Consider the following 17,083-nt stretch of genomic DNA (forward strand, 5'->3'; position numbering starts at 1 on the left):
TTCCTTGCAAAGACACAAGGATAGAAGACTCAGTTCACCAGAGCATCTACTGGAAACAACTCCTGAGAACTCCCCATTCAGGACCAGCTGCTGGAGATGGATAATGGAGTCTGTCAAAGGGAATACCAGCTTACAAACACAGCGAAACACAGCTCAGGTGTGCTTCAGGCTTCCTTCTGAAACAAGCAGCAACCCACTTTACTGGGATGTTTAAAGAAGGGCCCACACCACTCATGCACACCCAGAGTCAGAGTCTCCTCCCTGCAGAAGCTGGGTTTGAGGAGCAGGCCATGGGACACACAGGGTGAGAAAAAGCCAGCCTGGAGATCCTCACCACTGAGTGCAGAGCTGTGCCCACAGCTCTGAAGATTCACCCCCTTCTCCCCTCAGCATGGCTCACTGCTGCGAGGGACACGAGGACCCTTTGAAACATGGACAATGTGTCAGATACAATGTCATCCTCAAGGGAGCAGCCACATTCTAGCAAGAACACACACACAGCATCTGCTAGGAGCAGGGCCACCACCTGGGTGCTGCCCACAGCATTTGCCAGCCATAACCTGCTAAGTACAGAACTGAGCCCAGGGCTCTCAGCATCACTGCAGCACTCCAGCCATCATCAGTAGTGCTACAGCCTCCAATTAAGAAGCGCAGACAGTAAGAAACTGGCAAGAGAGCCACACGTCCTGCTGACAGACAGAATGCTCCTCCCCATTTTATTTACACCAGCTCAGATGCTGGTGAAATTCTAGTCTAGCTTCTCTCTGGACAAACAGCAACACCCAGGTTGGCCAGTGCGTCACACCTAAAAGCTCCCCAGACTCCTTCCTCTTCACGTCTGCCTGCACACACACAGACTGACTGTCAGACAGCAGGACAAGGCCTGGCCTTTTGCTCTACTTACAAAGCTTGTAGTTCTCATCAATGCGACGAATCTCTTCCTTGGTGTGAGAAGCCACAATTTCAATCAGGCAACCTTCATCTGTTCCTGCTCCCAAGGGAATCGCCAAGGCAAGACTTAAGATACCAACAACTGCTCGTGACGTGCAACCAGGTTTCTTTAAGAGTTAATGTAAAATAAGAAGACATACATAACAAAGCAGTAAGTCCTTGGCCAGAACTTAAGCAACACGAAAGGAAGACTTCCAAACCTTCACAGCCCTCCTTAGTTCGTGCACATCATACGTGGTGGTGGGAGTCATCACCCCAATGATCACCCTCTCAAAACTCCCGCTCAGCTCCGACTTCAAGTCATCAATCAAATCCTAGAAGGCCAAGAGAGGAGAAAGGAGTTGGCAGAAGGTACGGCCTTCGAGGACAGAAGGAACTGAGCTGTTCACCACTTCCCTTCAGGCTCCAACCCTCCTTGCATCAACAACTGCTCTGAACTGAACAAGAACCAAACAGCCTTGGTCAGGCAAAGTCTCTGCTGACCTTTCTCTTATGGAGATGGCGTCGTTTTTCGCTTTTCACCCAAGTGACACAAGCATGTTCACACATCTCTGCAGACCACCTACCCTGCCACTGGTGCTCTTATAGGTGATCAGAACTCACTGATATTGGGAAACATTTAGTTTGGTCAAGACATCAATGCTGGCATCTTCATCCGTGCCTGCAAGAAACAAATGGAATCTAGTCAGGCTGCTTGCACAAGAATCACAAGTGCCCTCTGCTCTTGGGCCACCTCCAGTCCCCTACACAGCCAGCTCTCAACAGCCCCAGGACTACAGCTATGCACACAAAGTGCCACGACCCACACCACCAGAGCAGCTGCATTTCGGGACATGAAGGGCAGTTCTGTTTCCACTTTCCAACGATTTTTAGGGCAGTTGTGCAGCAGAGCAATGCAAGCAGCTACGCTTCCCTCTAACAAACCACCAGAGCAGCCCTTCCCAGTGCTGGGGAAAAAATAAAAGTTGACCTGAGGAGGGAGGGAGATCAACTTAGCAAAGCCCTTCATGGCTTTCCTGAGTGCCTGCGCTTCTTGTTCAGCACTAAAACTTGAGACCCCCTTGATTGTTGCCTAAGGCCACAAGAAAAGGATTGAGCAAAGGCAGACTCACACAGATGCACAGATAGAGTTGAAATTAAACAAACAAACATAAAAGATGAACAAGGAGATAGTAAAACTCCACCCACACAAGTGATGTTGTATCAGGCCTCTGTCTCATGCAGCAGCCTATTCTAGTGGGAGTTTCCACGCAGATCAGAAAGAAGCCACAGGGGAACAACTGCAAGGAGAACATATCTCCACATTGCTGCCCATGGAGTATCTGGTTTCCAGTGAAACAAAAGCTGGACCACCTGCCATCTGTGTTCAGTCCCACCAGGCCCTCTTCCTAGCAGTTCTCCATGTCAATCATAAAGCAGTGTGCTCCCATCATAGCCCCAGTCCTGACTTGTAGCAGGTAAGGACCATTATTCTGCACCATTACTTTTGCTCTGCTTGGCACTGGTGAGGCTGCACCTGGAGAACAGCGTCCAGGTCTGGGCTCCCAGTACAAGAGACAGCTGGACGTACTGGAAAGAGTCCAATGGAGGGCTACCAAGGTGGTGAAGGGACTGAACACCTCTGCCATGACAGGAGGCTGAGAGAGAGGGAGCTGCTCAGCCTGGAGAAGGGCAGCTCAGGGGGATCCCACCCACGGCCATCAAGCCCTGCAGGGAGGGGCAGAGAGGACGGGGCCAGGCTGCATCCAGTGGAGCCCAGTGCCAGGACCAGAGGTTGCCACCAAACATCAGGAGCACTCCTGCACTGTAAGCGCCGCAGCACTGCCACAGGGACCAGAGAGGTTGCGGTGTCTCCTCCTGGAGATCTCCAAACCCATCTGGATGTGTCCCGGCACCAGCTCTGGTGGTCCTGTTGGAGCAGGGCTGGACCAGATGGACCCAGAGGTCCCTTCCATCATCAGCCATCCTGTGCTTCCACAGCGCACCGCGACGTGCTGTGTTTGGCTCAAAACGGCCATTCACAAACGGGTTTCTCCTGCCTCCTGCTCGGCGCATCTCTGTGGGATCACACTGCCTCCTGCAATCCATCTTTCTAGTCACTCTCTTATCGTTCAGGTCCACCAGCAGCTGGCAACTGCAATAAAAAACAGAGAGAGCATTGGTTTTCTAGCAAACAGTTCTGAGAACGTACCACCCCTGCCATTTCACGGTGCTGGTGAAGAGATTGGGACTGTAAAGCACGACGAGAAGCAGGAAGCAGGGCTATTAAACAAGCAGATCGCAGCACAAAAGAAAGGTCAGTGCAAAAGGGAGAGGGAGGCAGAAGTGTTCTGAGTGCAAAGGAGCCGGCAGAAAGAAAACCAAACGCAGGGCCATCTGTCTGTGCTGCGGCCGGACTGACTGCGGCCGCCTCACGGCGCCTTCGTGCTGCCTCCAGTCACTGCCCCTCAGTCAGCGCCATCCCCTCCATCTCTGCTACAGCAGGAGACACGCACACCTCCACGCAGCTACAAACACGTGGAGATGTTTCCTGGTACCACCTGAGGAGCCCACGGCCGCACACTGCCCTCACCACCCCCATCATCCCAGTCCCCAGTCCTGCCCTGTGCTGGTGCTCTGCAAAGAACAGCAATCCAACACACAGCGTCCCCGCAGAACCACAGAGTCACTCAGGTAGGAAAAGACCTTCAAGATCATCGAGTCCACCCACGACCTAAGCATACCCTAACTCTAACAACCGAATCACAGAATGGCCAGGGTTGGAAGGGCCCTCAAGGATCACGGATCTCCAACCCCCTGCCACACGCAGGGCCACCAACCTCCCCATTTCATACCAGACCAGCAGCCCAGGGCCCCATCCAGCCTGGCCTCGAGCACCTCCAGGGATGGACGGGGATCCACAGCCTCTCTGGGCAGCTGTTCCAGCACCTCACCGCTCTCTCTGTAAAGAATTTCCCCTGACATCCAACCTAAATCTCCCCGCCCTCAACGTCAAACCATTTCCCCTCGTCCTGCTGTTATCTCCCCTTTCAAAGAGTTGATTCCCCTGCTGCTTGCAGGCTCCCTTCAGGTACTGAAGGCTGCAATGAGCTCACCCCGCAGCCTTCTTTTCTCCAGGCGGAACGAGCCCAGCTCCCTCAGCCTGTCTTCGTAGGGGAGGCGCTGCAGTCCGCCGATCATCTTCGTGGCTCTCCTCTGGACCCTCTCCAGCAGCTCTCTGTCTTTCTTCTTCTGGGGGCTGCAGACCCGGACACAGTGCTGCCGGACCGCTCCGTGCAGGGCTGCGCTGAGCTCCTGCTGCTGCAGCCAGAACCGCAGCTCCCGTGCTGCCGGATGGCGGAGCGGGCGCACGGCGACAGGCATCGGCGCGGGCAGCCGGGCCGGGGCCACGAGGGCCGCGCGCGGCGATGACGCAACGACGGCGCGACCGCGGGCGGAAAGGACCCCCCGCCCCGCAGCGCCCGCCCCGTTCCGCCGGCCGACCAATGGCAGCGCGGCGGAGGCGGGGCCGAGCGCGGGCTCTCCGCCGATGGCGGCCGCGGCCGCGGGGCTCCGTGCGGGGCGAGCGGCGCTCCGCCGCCCCGCGTCCCCGCCGCCGCCCGCCCCGTGCCTCGGGGACGCCGGGCGGTCAGGGGAAGGCGGCGCGGCGGCCCGTCCGTCCCCCGTCGGCGCCGAGCCGTCCTCCGGAGTCGCCGTTCGGCCGGGAGCCGGTTGGGAACGCGCTCGTTTCCCCGTTCGTTGCTCCGCGCGCTCGTTGATGACACGCTTAGCGTTCGTTTCTCGGCGCTTCTGCCCGCGGTCGTTTCCGCAGCTCCAGCAGCCCGCCCCGTCCCCGTGCCCACCGCTGGGGAAGGACGGGCAGCACAAACGGCCGTGTCGTAGGACTGCGACCGCCGGCGCCGTTCCTCCCCCCGCGTCCCCTGCCCTCCTCAGCACCGCGTGGGAAATGTTGGGTGGGATTCCGGGAGAGCTGGGGCGGCTCGGCCTGCAGAAGAGGCTCGGGGGGATCCCGGGCGCGGCCATCGGTCCCCGCACGGAGGTGCGGCGAGGACGGAGCCGGGCTGCGCCCGGCGGTGCCCAGCAGAGGACCGGAGGCTCGCGCTGCGGCACAGCGGGTTTCCCCGCAGTGCTGCCACCGCCGCGCCGCTTCCCCCTGCTTGCGCTAGGCAGGCTGCGCAGCCCGTGCAGACGGTGCGCACCCAGAGGCGCCCGTCCCGTGCAGCACGTCCGGCAGCTGGGGGACGTTGGGGTGGTTGCTGCGAGCCTGTGGAAAGTGAAAGTGTTGTTTCTGCAGTGAACAATGGAGAAGGGCAATTGATCTAAAGAATTAAGTTGTAGCATATTCTTAGAAATAATTAGTACGAAAAGTAAGAATAATATACACATATTGGTAACATTTTTAGAAACTTAATTACTGAATTACCTAACAAATTCGTTCTCACAGCAGATTTTGAATGTTCTAAACAATGTGTGTATAGTGTTTGGAACTAGAGAATATATTGTAACGTTGTTCATTAGACCGGCAGAAGTGAAATACATTTAACAAACTTACAAAGAGTCAGGGCCTTTACACAAAGCAAAACTGTCACACTCTGTGGGAATGTCAGGATGCCATAAGCAGGCTCCAGGATACTCCCTTCTATCCTCCTTCCGAGCTTATCTCTATGGAAGGACAGATGAATGACCAGAACAATGACTTAGTGTTAAGGGGTACAAATGTTAAAGGGGGGGTCATAAAACAATCAAGGGGCTATGTTTATGTTATAAAACAGATATCCAAAAACCGTGACCAAATGTCTGTTGAGAAAACAACTGTTAGAAGGTAATTAAACAATTAAGATATATGTTTAGGCGTCAGGAGATTTGTATTTACTCGGTATTTGTATAACTAGTGGAGCGTCGCGAAGAGCGTGAACCTACAGTACTCAGCCAATGAGGAACCAGGGCAGAAGGAGGTAAGTGTCGGGCAGTAGGGGATAAAAAGATGTAACCCTGTTTTCTCGGGGCTCTCCTGCTTGCAGGAGGCCCGCCATTGCAATTGCGAATAAAACCTGCTTTATCAGAGATACCGTCCTAGAAAATTATTTGGATATTTCCTACAAGCCGAGAGCTGCAGCTCGTCCAGCTCAGGTTTCCCTGTATGTCACCGCTGAGCCCCCAGCTCGGGTCAGCGCCGTTGGATATTTCTGCCGATGATCACGGCGCAGGAGATGAGTGCATCCTCGTGAAATCCAGCGGGCATCCTAAGGCACGAGGTGCTGCTGGCACTCCCGAGGTTTTTAAGGGGCAGCAGGGAACACCGGAGGGCTCAGGGCAGTAGCTGGGGGCTCCTGAAGGGACTTGGAGGTGCTGCGGGTTCAGAATTGCGTTTTTAACTCAAGTTTCACACGGAAGGTGGCAGTTTGGCTCAGCACCTCGAGGTGGCAGCAGGACCCCCAGCAACAGAAACGCCCGCTGCCCAGAGCCCCGTGGATGGCTGTGGGAAAGATGGAGGGTGGAATAAACGTAGAACGTGCACAGGAGGTTATCAGATGAATTCAGCGTTGGCACCAAGCTTCTCCCAGCAGCCCTTTGCAGGCAGCTCAGTCATCGTGTTTTATTCTCTCCTCACCTCGGTCCCGAAGCATTTTCCTCCTCTGCCAGCAGGTGTTACCTCCGACCTCGTCACTGGGCAGTGCTTCAACAGCACCAAGTTGCCCCTGTGGCAACACCTCATTCACCTCGCTGCGTTAGCACTCAAATGTTGTTCTCATTAAACTACATTCTCTCTTTCCTCCTCCGAGTAAAGTATTTGTCAGACCAGAGAAATAGAAGGCTGAATCTGGGACAGCCACAGTCTGCAAAATGGTTTGCCCAAGGAAACAATGCTGCAGGCCGAGAGGGGTCTGTGCCAAGGAGCGCATCTGCAAGCCACAAGAGAAATATCACCCTGCAGCCCTTCTCCTCTGAAACAGAAGGGAACACCTCAGAAAGACAGAGCACGCTTCAAAAGCTCAAAATCCAACACGTGAAGCTGGCAAGAGAGGACTCTGAGCTGCCATCCTTTACGCTTCCCTCCACATGGGGTCCGTCACGCAGAGGACCTCACTGGCACTGGCAGGGCCCTTTCTTGCAGCACTCGTGATACTTAGGATTAAATGTACACAGAAATCATAACAGAAGTTCACTGTGAAAACTACACATAACGTTGTTCCTTCCACAAGCAAACAAGCCCAATACATGCTGGTAAAGATACCTGCACAATAAGAAACAAAGATGGCACGGCAGGACAGAAACAGGTAGTGTGCGTGTTTAAAGGCATTTCAGAGCCTGATGGTTCTTGCTGCAGCACACCTGACTCGTGTTAAAAGCTGAACAGTCACAAGAATACCTGTTGCCATCAGCTGCCATCATCCAGAAAAGCCAGACTTCTGAGGTCACCTGGCCCAGACATTCTTTTTGCTCAGCACTTTATTCCCGCAAGAGAGATTTGATCACAGCACGTGCATCAGTCTTCAAACAGCCCATCCTAGCAGCAAGGAGCAAGGAGTGGCACTAATACTTCTTCACTGGTGGGAATCTCAACAGAAGGTGTTGTGCTAAAGGTGTGAGGTGAAGGGAACATCCCTATCAAGGTATAAGCCTTAGTATGGAAGGTTTAGTTATGGCATGCTGACTAGAAGAAAAAAACACGACTATTACCTTGTACTTTTTCTTTTTGTAGAGATTGCTGTATTCAACCAAGCACGCTCTCCTGTCTCTGTCCCAGTTCTAGAAATACCCAGAAGAGCTCAGTGCTCTCCTGCTTTCATTTACTGACATGAACTATTTTGAAATGCACGTTGTTATAGGCTGGCACAAGCTTTAGTGCCTAAAGCCAGAGCTTGAGAGGCCAACACCAGTCGTGGGGCCTGAGAGACTGGCACTGGCCCCAGGACCTGAAGGCACAGCCACAGCCAGTGAGGCCGGCACAGGCCCTGGGGTGAAGAGACACAGCCACAGCCTGAGAGGCTGGAAGGGTCCCGGGGCCTAAAGCCACAGAGAGGCCGGCACCAGCCCTGGGCTTAAAGCTCCAACCACAGCCAGCCAGACAGCACCAGCCCTGGGCCTAAAGCCACAGTCAGAGGCCAGCACCGGCCCTGGGGCATCCAGATGTGCGTTCCTGTTGCTTCCTGCTAGTTCCCCTGGGACTCCATCGACCACGGGAGGCCGTACTGGCCTTTCCCGGTTTTTATTGGGCTGCGCAGAAGTCATCCTCACTTCTCCGTTATTTTACGTCCCATAGCCCCACTGGGTGACCAGGGTGTTGGTTTCCTAGAATTTGGATCTGGGAGGCGTCCATCTCCTTCACTTACGATGAAGGCACAGAAGCGATGCGGGCACTCGCTGAGGTCACAGTGGCTGCTGGGCTGGGAGCGTTTGTGCCACAGCTGGTGAGCAGAGCTGGTGCTCTGGTGAGCGTGCTGCACGCAGAGACTGAGCTGTTATTGAGCCTTCCTTGAGAGAGATCACCCTGCGAGAGCCCGTCGGAAGCAGCGCTGCGGCGTGTGTGTGAGCTGGGCACAGCTCGGGCTGAGCAGTGAGCAGGTGAGCTGGGTTTGCTGCTGGCTGGTTGCCGGGAGGTGTCTCAGCAGAAAAGCTGGGCTGGGGAGGAGTTCCCAGCTCCAGCGGTGCCCCTCAGCACGGCTGTTTCCGGGGGAAATGGGTTCTTGCTGAGATTCCATCCCACCATGCGATGAGGGCGATGAAATGTCATTACTGCCTTGGAAATCCACTGCTGGGCACAGAGGGACGCGATGGGGACGGGCCGTCCTTACTGCCATGCAAAAGTGAGTTTCTTCAGTCCTGTGTCATGGAGTATGTAGGAATGAATGTTGAGTATTACTTCTGGGCAGGTGCAGTGCTGTAGGGGATGTCAAGTGACCATTGTTACTTTACATTAGAGACGCCAACAGTGGCAGTGGATGGCAGTAGTGAGACAGATGTTTGTGCATAAACCGTGGTGCTCAGAGCTGGGTGAATTCCTTTTAGGGCCAAAAAATACCTTCCTCAGCTTCTGCACCTTCTGTTTGCTGGTGCCCCTTTGCTCTGCAGAATGCAGAGCTGCCAGGCAGACCGGGGTTCCTCTGCTGCCCTCTGAGCAGGAATGAGAGCAGTAATGCTTTGTGTGAGCGCACTGCAGTTTAAACATCAGTTTCTGTTTTGGCTGTAGAACAGTGTCCTTTGGTTTTTGCGGGGTGGACGTGGGCTCACAGGACAATGCTGCTCCTGGTGTCTGTGAAATCGACACACGATCTGTTGTTGTAGGGACGGAGCCTGCGTGTCCGTGGAATGGTGCTGGGCATGGGGGGAAACGGAAAGCCTCCGCAGGTAAGAAGCTCTTGTGAGCTGTGGTGTGGGTACCTGCCTCTAAATAGGGCAGCATGAAGGGCAGTGTGTGATGGAGGAGAGAAGAAAGGGCAGTTCTGTGCAGTTCTGTGCTGACTGCAGAAGTGGCACAACGCTGTAGCAGCGGAAAGGCCAATTGAAGAAACTACGCTTGAGGACCAGAAGTTTGTGGCGACTGTGCTGAAGTCTTCCTCCAAGGAGATGCTCTTCATGTCTTCCTTGTTTTCTTTCTGTCAGAAGCTGATGCCAGTGGCCTTCCTCTGAAGCGCAGCCATGCGGAAAGGCAGAGGGGGAGCACCGAGTGTGACATGGCACCCAAGAGAGGTCCAGGCACACAACAGGCATCGGGGTTTGGTGCACCGTCTTTCTAGTTAGGCTTTCTGTCTGTCCCTTGCTGGGACTGTTTTTGTCGTGTGTTGGCTGTGGTCATAATCACATTAGCATTCCTGTACTGATTAGAAATGTGAACCACGGTTCACCCGAGATCCTAAGATCCATGACCGTGAACACTCCAGATGAGATGTCCTAGCATTGTGGCCCATTTTGCAGACTGAAAGTAGCGTTGGGCTCTTGCTAAATCTTGTTGCTTCTCCTTTCTTAACAGAGATTGGTGCTGAGCCAAATGGCAATATCTCTGTGAAAGTGGTGCAGCAGGTGCGTTCTGAGAGAGCTTGTCACCAAACAGCAGCTGAAGCTCCTCTCCGGGCTGGAGGGCTTCCTAGAAGAGCAGGTCCAGCACAGGGGGAAGACCTTCCCCTGCTGTGTGCCCCCGCTCCGTCTCCAAGGCCCAGGCTGGATGTAAACGCAAGGGCTTGGAAGAAGGGAGACCAACAGCAGCGCAGCTGCCTGCCAAAAAGAGAGCGAGGGGTCAGAGCGGAGACAGCGTGCCGGCTCCAGCAGCACAGCCTGGGCCTGCCGCAGCGCGGAGCTCCAGGCGAAGAGGTGAGCAGGTGCTGTGGTACCGCCGTGCTGAGCTGCTTCCCTTTTCAAGCACCCCGAGTTTGCTTAGGGTTTGCTTTGCTTTTTCCTTCTCTGTACGGGGGCAATGGGTTGAAGGCTACAAAGTCCAAGGGCAGTGAGGTGCCAGAATGCGCAAGCCCGCCTCTTTCCGTTAGCTCCATGGTGGTGGTCTGCACGTCCCATGGAAATGTCATTCACTGAGAGGCTTCCTAGTCCAACTCCCTTTGTCTTTTTTCTGCCATCTGCTTTTACGGTACCCATGTTTCTGCAGTTTTGCTGTCGACAAAACAAATTCATCTTTTCTCTTGCCTTACAGCAAGAAGACAGCGACGAAAAGAGAGGAGCGTGGAACTGAAGAAGGCTTCTCAGAGAGCTGCTGCTGCACGAGCAGAGGTGAGTCCTTGGTGAGCACAGACACGGCTCCTGTTGTTCCCAGGGCCTCCGTCTGTCGGACACGGAAGAGATTTCCCGAGGGAAGTGGTGTCCTCTTCCTACACTCGCCTTGTTTCTTTCCAGTCCTGTGCAACGAAAAGCCTTGTGGAGATGATGCAGAAGCTGCAGCTGAAGGACCGAGAGGAGGAGCGTCAGAAGGCAGCGGCTGCCTTCCAATCAGACAATGGCTCCCATTTCACCGCAGAGGTGTAGGAGAATGGGCCAGAGAGGAAGGCATTCGTTGGATCTTTCACATCCCCTGCTACAGCCAAGCTAGTGGCATTGTGGAATGATCCAACGTCCTCCTTCAGAAATTCCTGAGACTGGAAGAACCCCATTGGACCACCAGCACCTCTGAGGCAGTCAGAAGAATTAACGATTGCTGGGGAATTAATGGCTGTCCTCGATTTAATGCCTTCTGTCCCAAGGCCCCACCACTCTTGCCCGTCACTCTCGATCCAGATGCAGATAAGCCAGGGAAGCCCTCTTATCTCCCTGGCCAGCCTGTGTTGGTTGACTTGCCTAGTGTGGGGCCAGTCCCCCTGACCCTAACGGAATAATAAATATGCTTGCAAGGCTAACGATGTCCAGGAACAGGAATATAAAATTAACACTCGCTGGATTATTCCCTCATTTTAACCGTATTAACAAAGCTCAAAAGGGCAAGCCGATGTCTGTTTTATTTTACAGAAGACTCCTGAGGGACCGTGACTGAACACAGGGAGGCCGACAGCTGACTTTAATCATTGGTGCTTTGGTGATTAGTCTTGCAACGTTTGACCAAAATGTCATTTTTGTTATTTTGCTGGATAGTATGTGTTGCAACTCCTGTCACAGTTGGTCATCTTCCCCAAAACTTCAGGGATGGGAAGGGGTGGGATATAAAAAACCCTTTTTCTTGCAACTGGCTGAGCAAATAGCAAATGTCTATAGGCTGAGTAACTGTTGGGTCTGCGGAGGACCCATGGGACTTGAAACCTGACCCTGGGTTTCAACTCCTATCGCCCCTAAATGGCTGGCAAGCAGCTACAGCAGAATCAACCGCGCTACCCGCTGGGAAGAATCCATCTCCATGGCCAATGCAAAATCCCACTGTGGGGTTTTTTTGTCTGAATCGTACTCAGCCAGGTGGTATCTACGTTGGGACAAGCAATTGCACTTGGGTTTATCGTAAAATGGGTGTTGAAAAGGGACCTCGAGCAGGAAGCCCCACTGTGCATCAATGGGGGTGGTACATACAATCAGTTGGGACTGGGACAAGGGTTCTCTCACTCCTAGTCCTCCGCCAACAACACCCTGTTGACTGAAGCTGGAGGTATGAGATGCTCCTGGAGGCCTGACGCCTCCAGGGAGCTTGGAGGTGAAAGTGGAGCAGGAATGAGAGTGATACTGGTCATGGCTGGAACTGCAATGTGGCAGGACGTCCTTTTGGACCTCTCACCACCACATACTTTCAAGCTCATAAACTGGCTGATGAATGGGATGGACCCTTTGATCAGTAGCACTAAAGGGACCTGATTGGATTTGTGGCCATTGTGCACACAAAGAACTGCCAGCAAATTGTGGATGTGGCTCTGGGCAGCCTGGTCTGGTGGTTGGCGACCCTGCAAGGGTGGAAACGAGATGATCTTTGAGGTCCTTTTCAACCCAGGCCATTCTATGGTTCTGTGATGATTCTGTGAAATACATCCATCACACGTGCCAATGGCCAAGGGGTTTTGGAGGAGTCTGCAGGAACGGTTGGTCCTGGTCTCTTCTCCCAGAAGCCATACCTTCAGCCTCCTGCTACCAAAACCTTGGCATAAACCCAACCAACCCTGTTTCTTTGTGTGTGCTTCCTGTCCTTTGGATTCTGTATGAGAATAATGTCGATGCTTTGGCTGTTGCTGGGCAGTTCTTCCACTCAGCCAAGGCGTCTTCAGCTCTTCAGACTGCCTTGCCAGTGAGGAGCTGGGGAGGCACGAGGAGCTGGGAGGGGACAGAACCAGGACTGCCGACCCAGAAGGGCCAAAGCAATATTCCACACCACATGGCACCAGGCTGAACAGTAGAATGGGGCTCATGAACTGGCTGGGCTCCGGCATGGCTGTTGCCAACAGGGAGCATCGCGCTGGTGTGAAGCAGACCGAGATGAAATTCTGGGAGGATGGCCCCGCCACACAGCGGGGCTACAGAATGCCAGAGGTCACCGCCAAAGGTACGTGGGCCCACAGCCGGCACGGGGACCGTCTCAGGGCTGCCTCCGTGTGGGGCTGGGGACAGGGACGACATTTTCCATCTGCCACCTCCCTCCTGCCCTGAGCCAGCAGGAGAAGCGGCAGAAGCAGAGCGTGACCTGCTTTTCCTTTGCCCTGCAGAGCAAGTTGCTGTCTGGGATGCGGTGGCCGTCTATGTCCAAGAGCAGCTCCTGCTGCGCAAGGTGGGTCGGCGCCTTCTTCCCACTTGTCTGCTTGCAGGGGTGGGGAGTCCCCTCGCCTTGGGCCACAGAACGCAATGACTCTTCCCCTCCACGGAAAGCAGGCTATTCACCCCCAAAATGCCTCTCGGGTACCAGTGGGCCTCCCGCATGCGTGGTATGACTGCACCAAGTGTGCTGGGGCTGCTCACAAGCTCTGCAAGCTTCTGGATTCCACGAGGCTGCTTCTGCCCTGACTGCTGTGCCGCGTTTTTGGAGGGCGAAGGGAGGGGGAGGAGCGGGCAGCTCCTTCCCAAAGCTCTCCCACCGCCCTGCCTGAGCTTCCGAACAGTGGGAGAGGGCACAGCAGGACCCAAAGCACCGTCCGTGGACGGGGCAACCTTCAGCTCTTCCTCCAGCCTTCACACTTCAGCCCTTCCCTTCTCTTCCACGTGCAGGGAGTCCGAATTCCCACCCTCGGTTCCTTCAGCATTGCCTCCGAGCGGATCGAGGCTGAGGGTGGAACCATGACTCTTCAGTGGCCTGCGTTTCACCTGGCCAGGAACCTTGCGGGCATCCGTAACCTCGCGGATAACAAGGATTACCTGCCAGGTACGAGGAGGCTTAAACCCCTTCTTGCTGCACAGACAGGACGAATGGAGCCATCCATTGCAAAAGCAAACCTCACCCTCCCTGCATGGAGTCCGTGCAAATATGGGGCTGTCCTGGGTGGTGACTGCAAGAAGCAGCACTTGGGAAGCAGCCGTGGAAGAGCCGCCGCATGACAAACTCTGCCGTGTGATTTTCCAGGCCATAAGGAGGTGGAGGCCCTCAAATACTCTCAGGTGGCCGCGGCCGCATCTGTGAGCCGGCAGACTGCGAAGGCCTGCATATTCGGCACCACGTCCCTCGTCTCCCACTGCCTGAAGAAGGGGGAGAACATCGCCTTTGTCCTGAAGGACATCGGAGTGCTCCTCATCGAGGGAACGAGAGTCCACGTCAAGTTCTACTACGACTTCCTGGAGAGGATCAGCGGGAAGGAGAACCTAGAGAAAGTTGTTTTCAAGGTGAGCTGTAGGTTTCTCCATGGCCTGGGCAGTCCCACGAGCCCAGAGCTGCCTGCACATGGCTCACCAGGCGCTGGCCGGCTGCTTGGGCCGTGCGAGAGCTGTGCTGCCGTCAGCTCCTCGTGTCCCCAGTGCCTCAGCCCTGATGAGGACGTCCCGCATCCTCCCTGGTCCTCCCCTGCAGGTCCCCTGGCTGCTGAACATGCTGGTGTCCCGGATGGCAGCTGTAGCCTCGCTGACCTCCTCAGGCCGAGTCATCGTCTTTCCCAGGTGAGGATGTTTGTGGCTGCAGCCCCTGCTTCCCCACTTGCCTACGGCATCCTTCCACCCCCCCGTATTCCTTCTCTCTCATGCCGTTTTATACCACTTCTTACTTTCGGGTAGAGCTTGAGTCTCCCAAGTACTTGAAAACATGTAAGGTGGAAAGCCTTGGCTCAGGGTGGGCCAGGAAAACAGGGTAGCTTATCTGCTCCAATAGTGTCATCAAGTCCCCATCCTTGCAGGGCGGTCATGGAATGTGGCCACGCGAATCCACCCTGCTCCACACTCCATGCTTTCTTAGAGGCAGCGTGCCAGGCTCCCCTGGTGCTCGCTAACACCTCAGGTCACAGGTCACGGTGCTTAGGGAACTCAGGGAAGGCTGACCTTCTCTCGAGAGGTACGTCTGGTGGAAGAGATGAAGGGATGTAGGTGACATTTTCATCCCATCGTGGCCGGGTGACTCCGTTTCCCAGGACAGTCCTTGGTTCTGGGGCTCAGTCGATCCTGGGGAAGGATGGCCTTCAGGCGATGTGAGAATCTGCCTGTGAGCATGGTGATCCCAGCCAGCAGAAAGGGCCGCCGGAGCCCTGGCTCACACCGCGTCTTCTCCTTTTGTACAGGTTTAAACGGGAGTTTGCGCCCATACCACCGCCCGGGAAACCCAGCAAGGCCTCAAAAGTCCCTTTGCTACGTCTTGGCCGGGGGAAGGAAGGTAAAGCAGCTGCCAGTCCCTCTCCATACCACACGCAACCAACACGTGATGGCAAAATCCCCATCCCACCATCACCCACAGGATCTGACTTGTGAAACCATTCGCACCAGCTCAGCACTGCCTCTCCTCCCGACCACACGTCGTCCTCATCAAATCTGAGATGCTGGCTGCCACGTTCCCACAAGTGCTCCCATCCCAGGGGATGGCAAGAGCAGGGGGGGTCCTCGTCCCTGTCCTCTCCCCCAGGAAATGAGCCCCCAAAAGACACTGTCACCGCACAGGCGCCACCCAGAACCTCTTTCCCAAAGCAAAGCCATTAATGCAGAGCTGCAGCCTGGGGAGGAGGAGCTGGGCATGAGGCACGGAGGGCACAGAGGGAGACTGCATCTGCAAGGGGGGCAGAGCAGCCCTCTTGGGTGCTCTGGGAGACTGAGCACCCCTGCGTGTCACCGGGCCAGCAGGTCCACAGTCAGTCTCCTCTGACGAGATCTGTCCTTCTCAATTGCAGGGAAATTTCCTGAACTGCATCCCCTCCCCAGCTGGATCCACGTCACCTCTGTAGTGGAGTCTGAGGAGGGAACAAGCAAGGACAAGAGGAAGGCAAGGTGAGACTGCAGGCTCAGGGTACAGATCTGCACGCTGTGTTTCCCCACCCCGACAAGAGCCCATTCCCCAATGCCAGGCAGGCACTGTTCAGGGCACGTGAATGCAGCAGTGGAGGGGTGGGATGGGGCTGCTGGGAGCCCCCAGCTCACAGGGCTGGCCCCTCTCCAGCCCTCAGGAAAGCACCAGTGCAACCCGAGAGCTATGTGTAGGGAAGGCTGCGTTCCAGCCAGGGGTCCTGCCTCGGGGTTGCAGGATACGGCCCCAAAGCCATCCCCCACTCAGGCAGACCTCTCCCACTCTGTCCTTTCAGTCAGCTGCCAGCGATCCCGGGGGCATCTTCTGCCCAAGAGGAGCCCCAGGAAGAGAAGGGAACGTGCTCCACCATAAGAAAAGGATCAAAGATGCACAAGAGGACTGGATCTCTGCAGACTCTGCCACCAATCAAAGTGGAGCTCCCCAGGCGGGGGATGTCCTGTCCAGTCCTGCCCACGCTGAGCAGGGCGTGGGGTGCCCAGGAGGAGCAGAGCCCCACCTGAGGCTCACAGACAGGTTTGCAATTCCTGTCTGTGCCATTCCTGGGTGCCTGCCTGAACCCTTCTTTGTTGGTGGCTGAAAGTTTGCTTTCTCAGGCACTTCTTGCAGTAAGACGCTGACTTCTGCAGCAGATGAGAAGTGTCCGTGTGGCAGCAACCAACATCCATTTGTGGACAATTTTACCTTTCAAAGCATTTCTTGGGAGCTGTTTGCCTTCAGAAGAGGGCTCAGGAGTGTTTACTGGCAGAATATCTGGCCTGTGACCAGAAACTCCAGCTTGGTATGGGAGAAGTGGGGAAGGACACCATCGTATCTCATGAAAAACAGGATGCAGGTGGGCACCTCCCTGCTCCATCTGATCTGCTGGCAAGGCCCGGGAGGTGGGAACAAAGGAGTTTCTGCTGAGATCCTAAGGCCAGAAGCTGCCACTCCAAGGAAGGCTGACTCAACCACTTTTGGACTTAGAAATAAGTTTGTGCAGTCGTCAACCAAACAGCAACCCTTCAAGACCCACCACTGAAGATCAACATCTGGAGATCAACATCTGAACCATCTTTTCTATCGCCCGTCTTCCCTTCCCCATCTCCCCAGATGACCAGCATTTGCAATAAACTGGACGGGCTAACATCTACCCTTTGTGTATTAATCTCACCGTCAGGTATACGTAGATTAGCAGCTCCTCTCGCTCTGATAATAGCAGCGAGACAGTGCCATCTCCTTGAAGAGAAGCAGAGGGACGATGGGGACTCTTCCAAGACCCCTTGGCTCTGACAGATGGGGTGGCTACGTTCCTTGGAG

The 17,083-nt window shown here is 55.0% G+C and overlaps 1 protein-coding gene across 1 annotated transcript; it reads left to right on the forward strand.

Moving 5' to 3' along the window:
• Positions 1–12,786: 12,786 nt before the first annotated feature.
• Positions 12,787–16,614, forward strand: LOC149913988 (coiled-coil domain-containing protein 81-like). Its single transcript, XM_090128036.1, has 8 exons — positions 12,787–12,907; positions 13,068–13,129; positions 13,564–13,717; positions 13,916–14,172; positions 14,357–14,442; positions 15,054–15,145; positions 15,654–15,750; positions 16,062–16,614. The coding sequence occupies exons 1-8, from the start codon at positions 12,793–12,795 to the stop codon at positions 16,285–16,287; spliced, it is 1,089 nt and encodes a 362-aa protein (XP_089984162.1). The 5' UTR covers positions 12,787–12,792; the 3' UTR covers positions 16,288–16,614.
• Positions 16,615–17,083: the final 469 nt, after the last annotated feature.

Source organism: Phasianus colchicus, chromosome 32, assembly GCF_987193195.1.
Source record: "Phasianus colchicus chromosome 32, bPhaCol1.hap1.1, whole genome shotgun sequence".
Lineage (NCBI taxonomy): Eukaryota > Metazoa > Chordata > Aves > Galliformes > Phasianidae > Phasianus > Phasianus colchicus.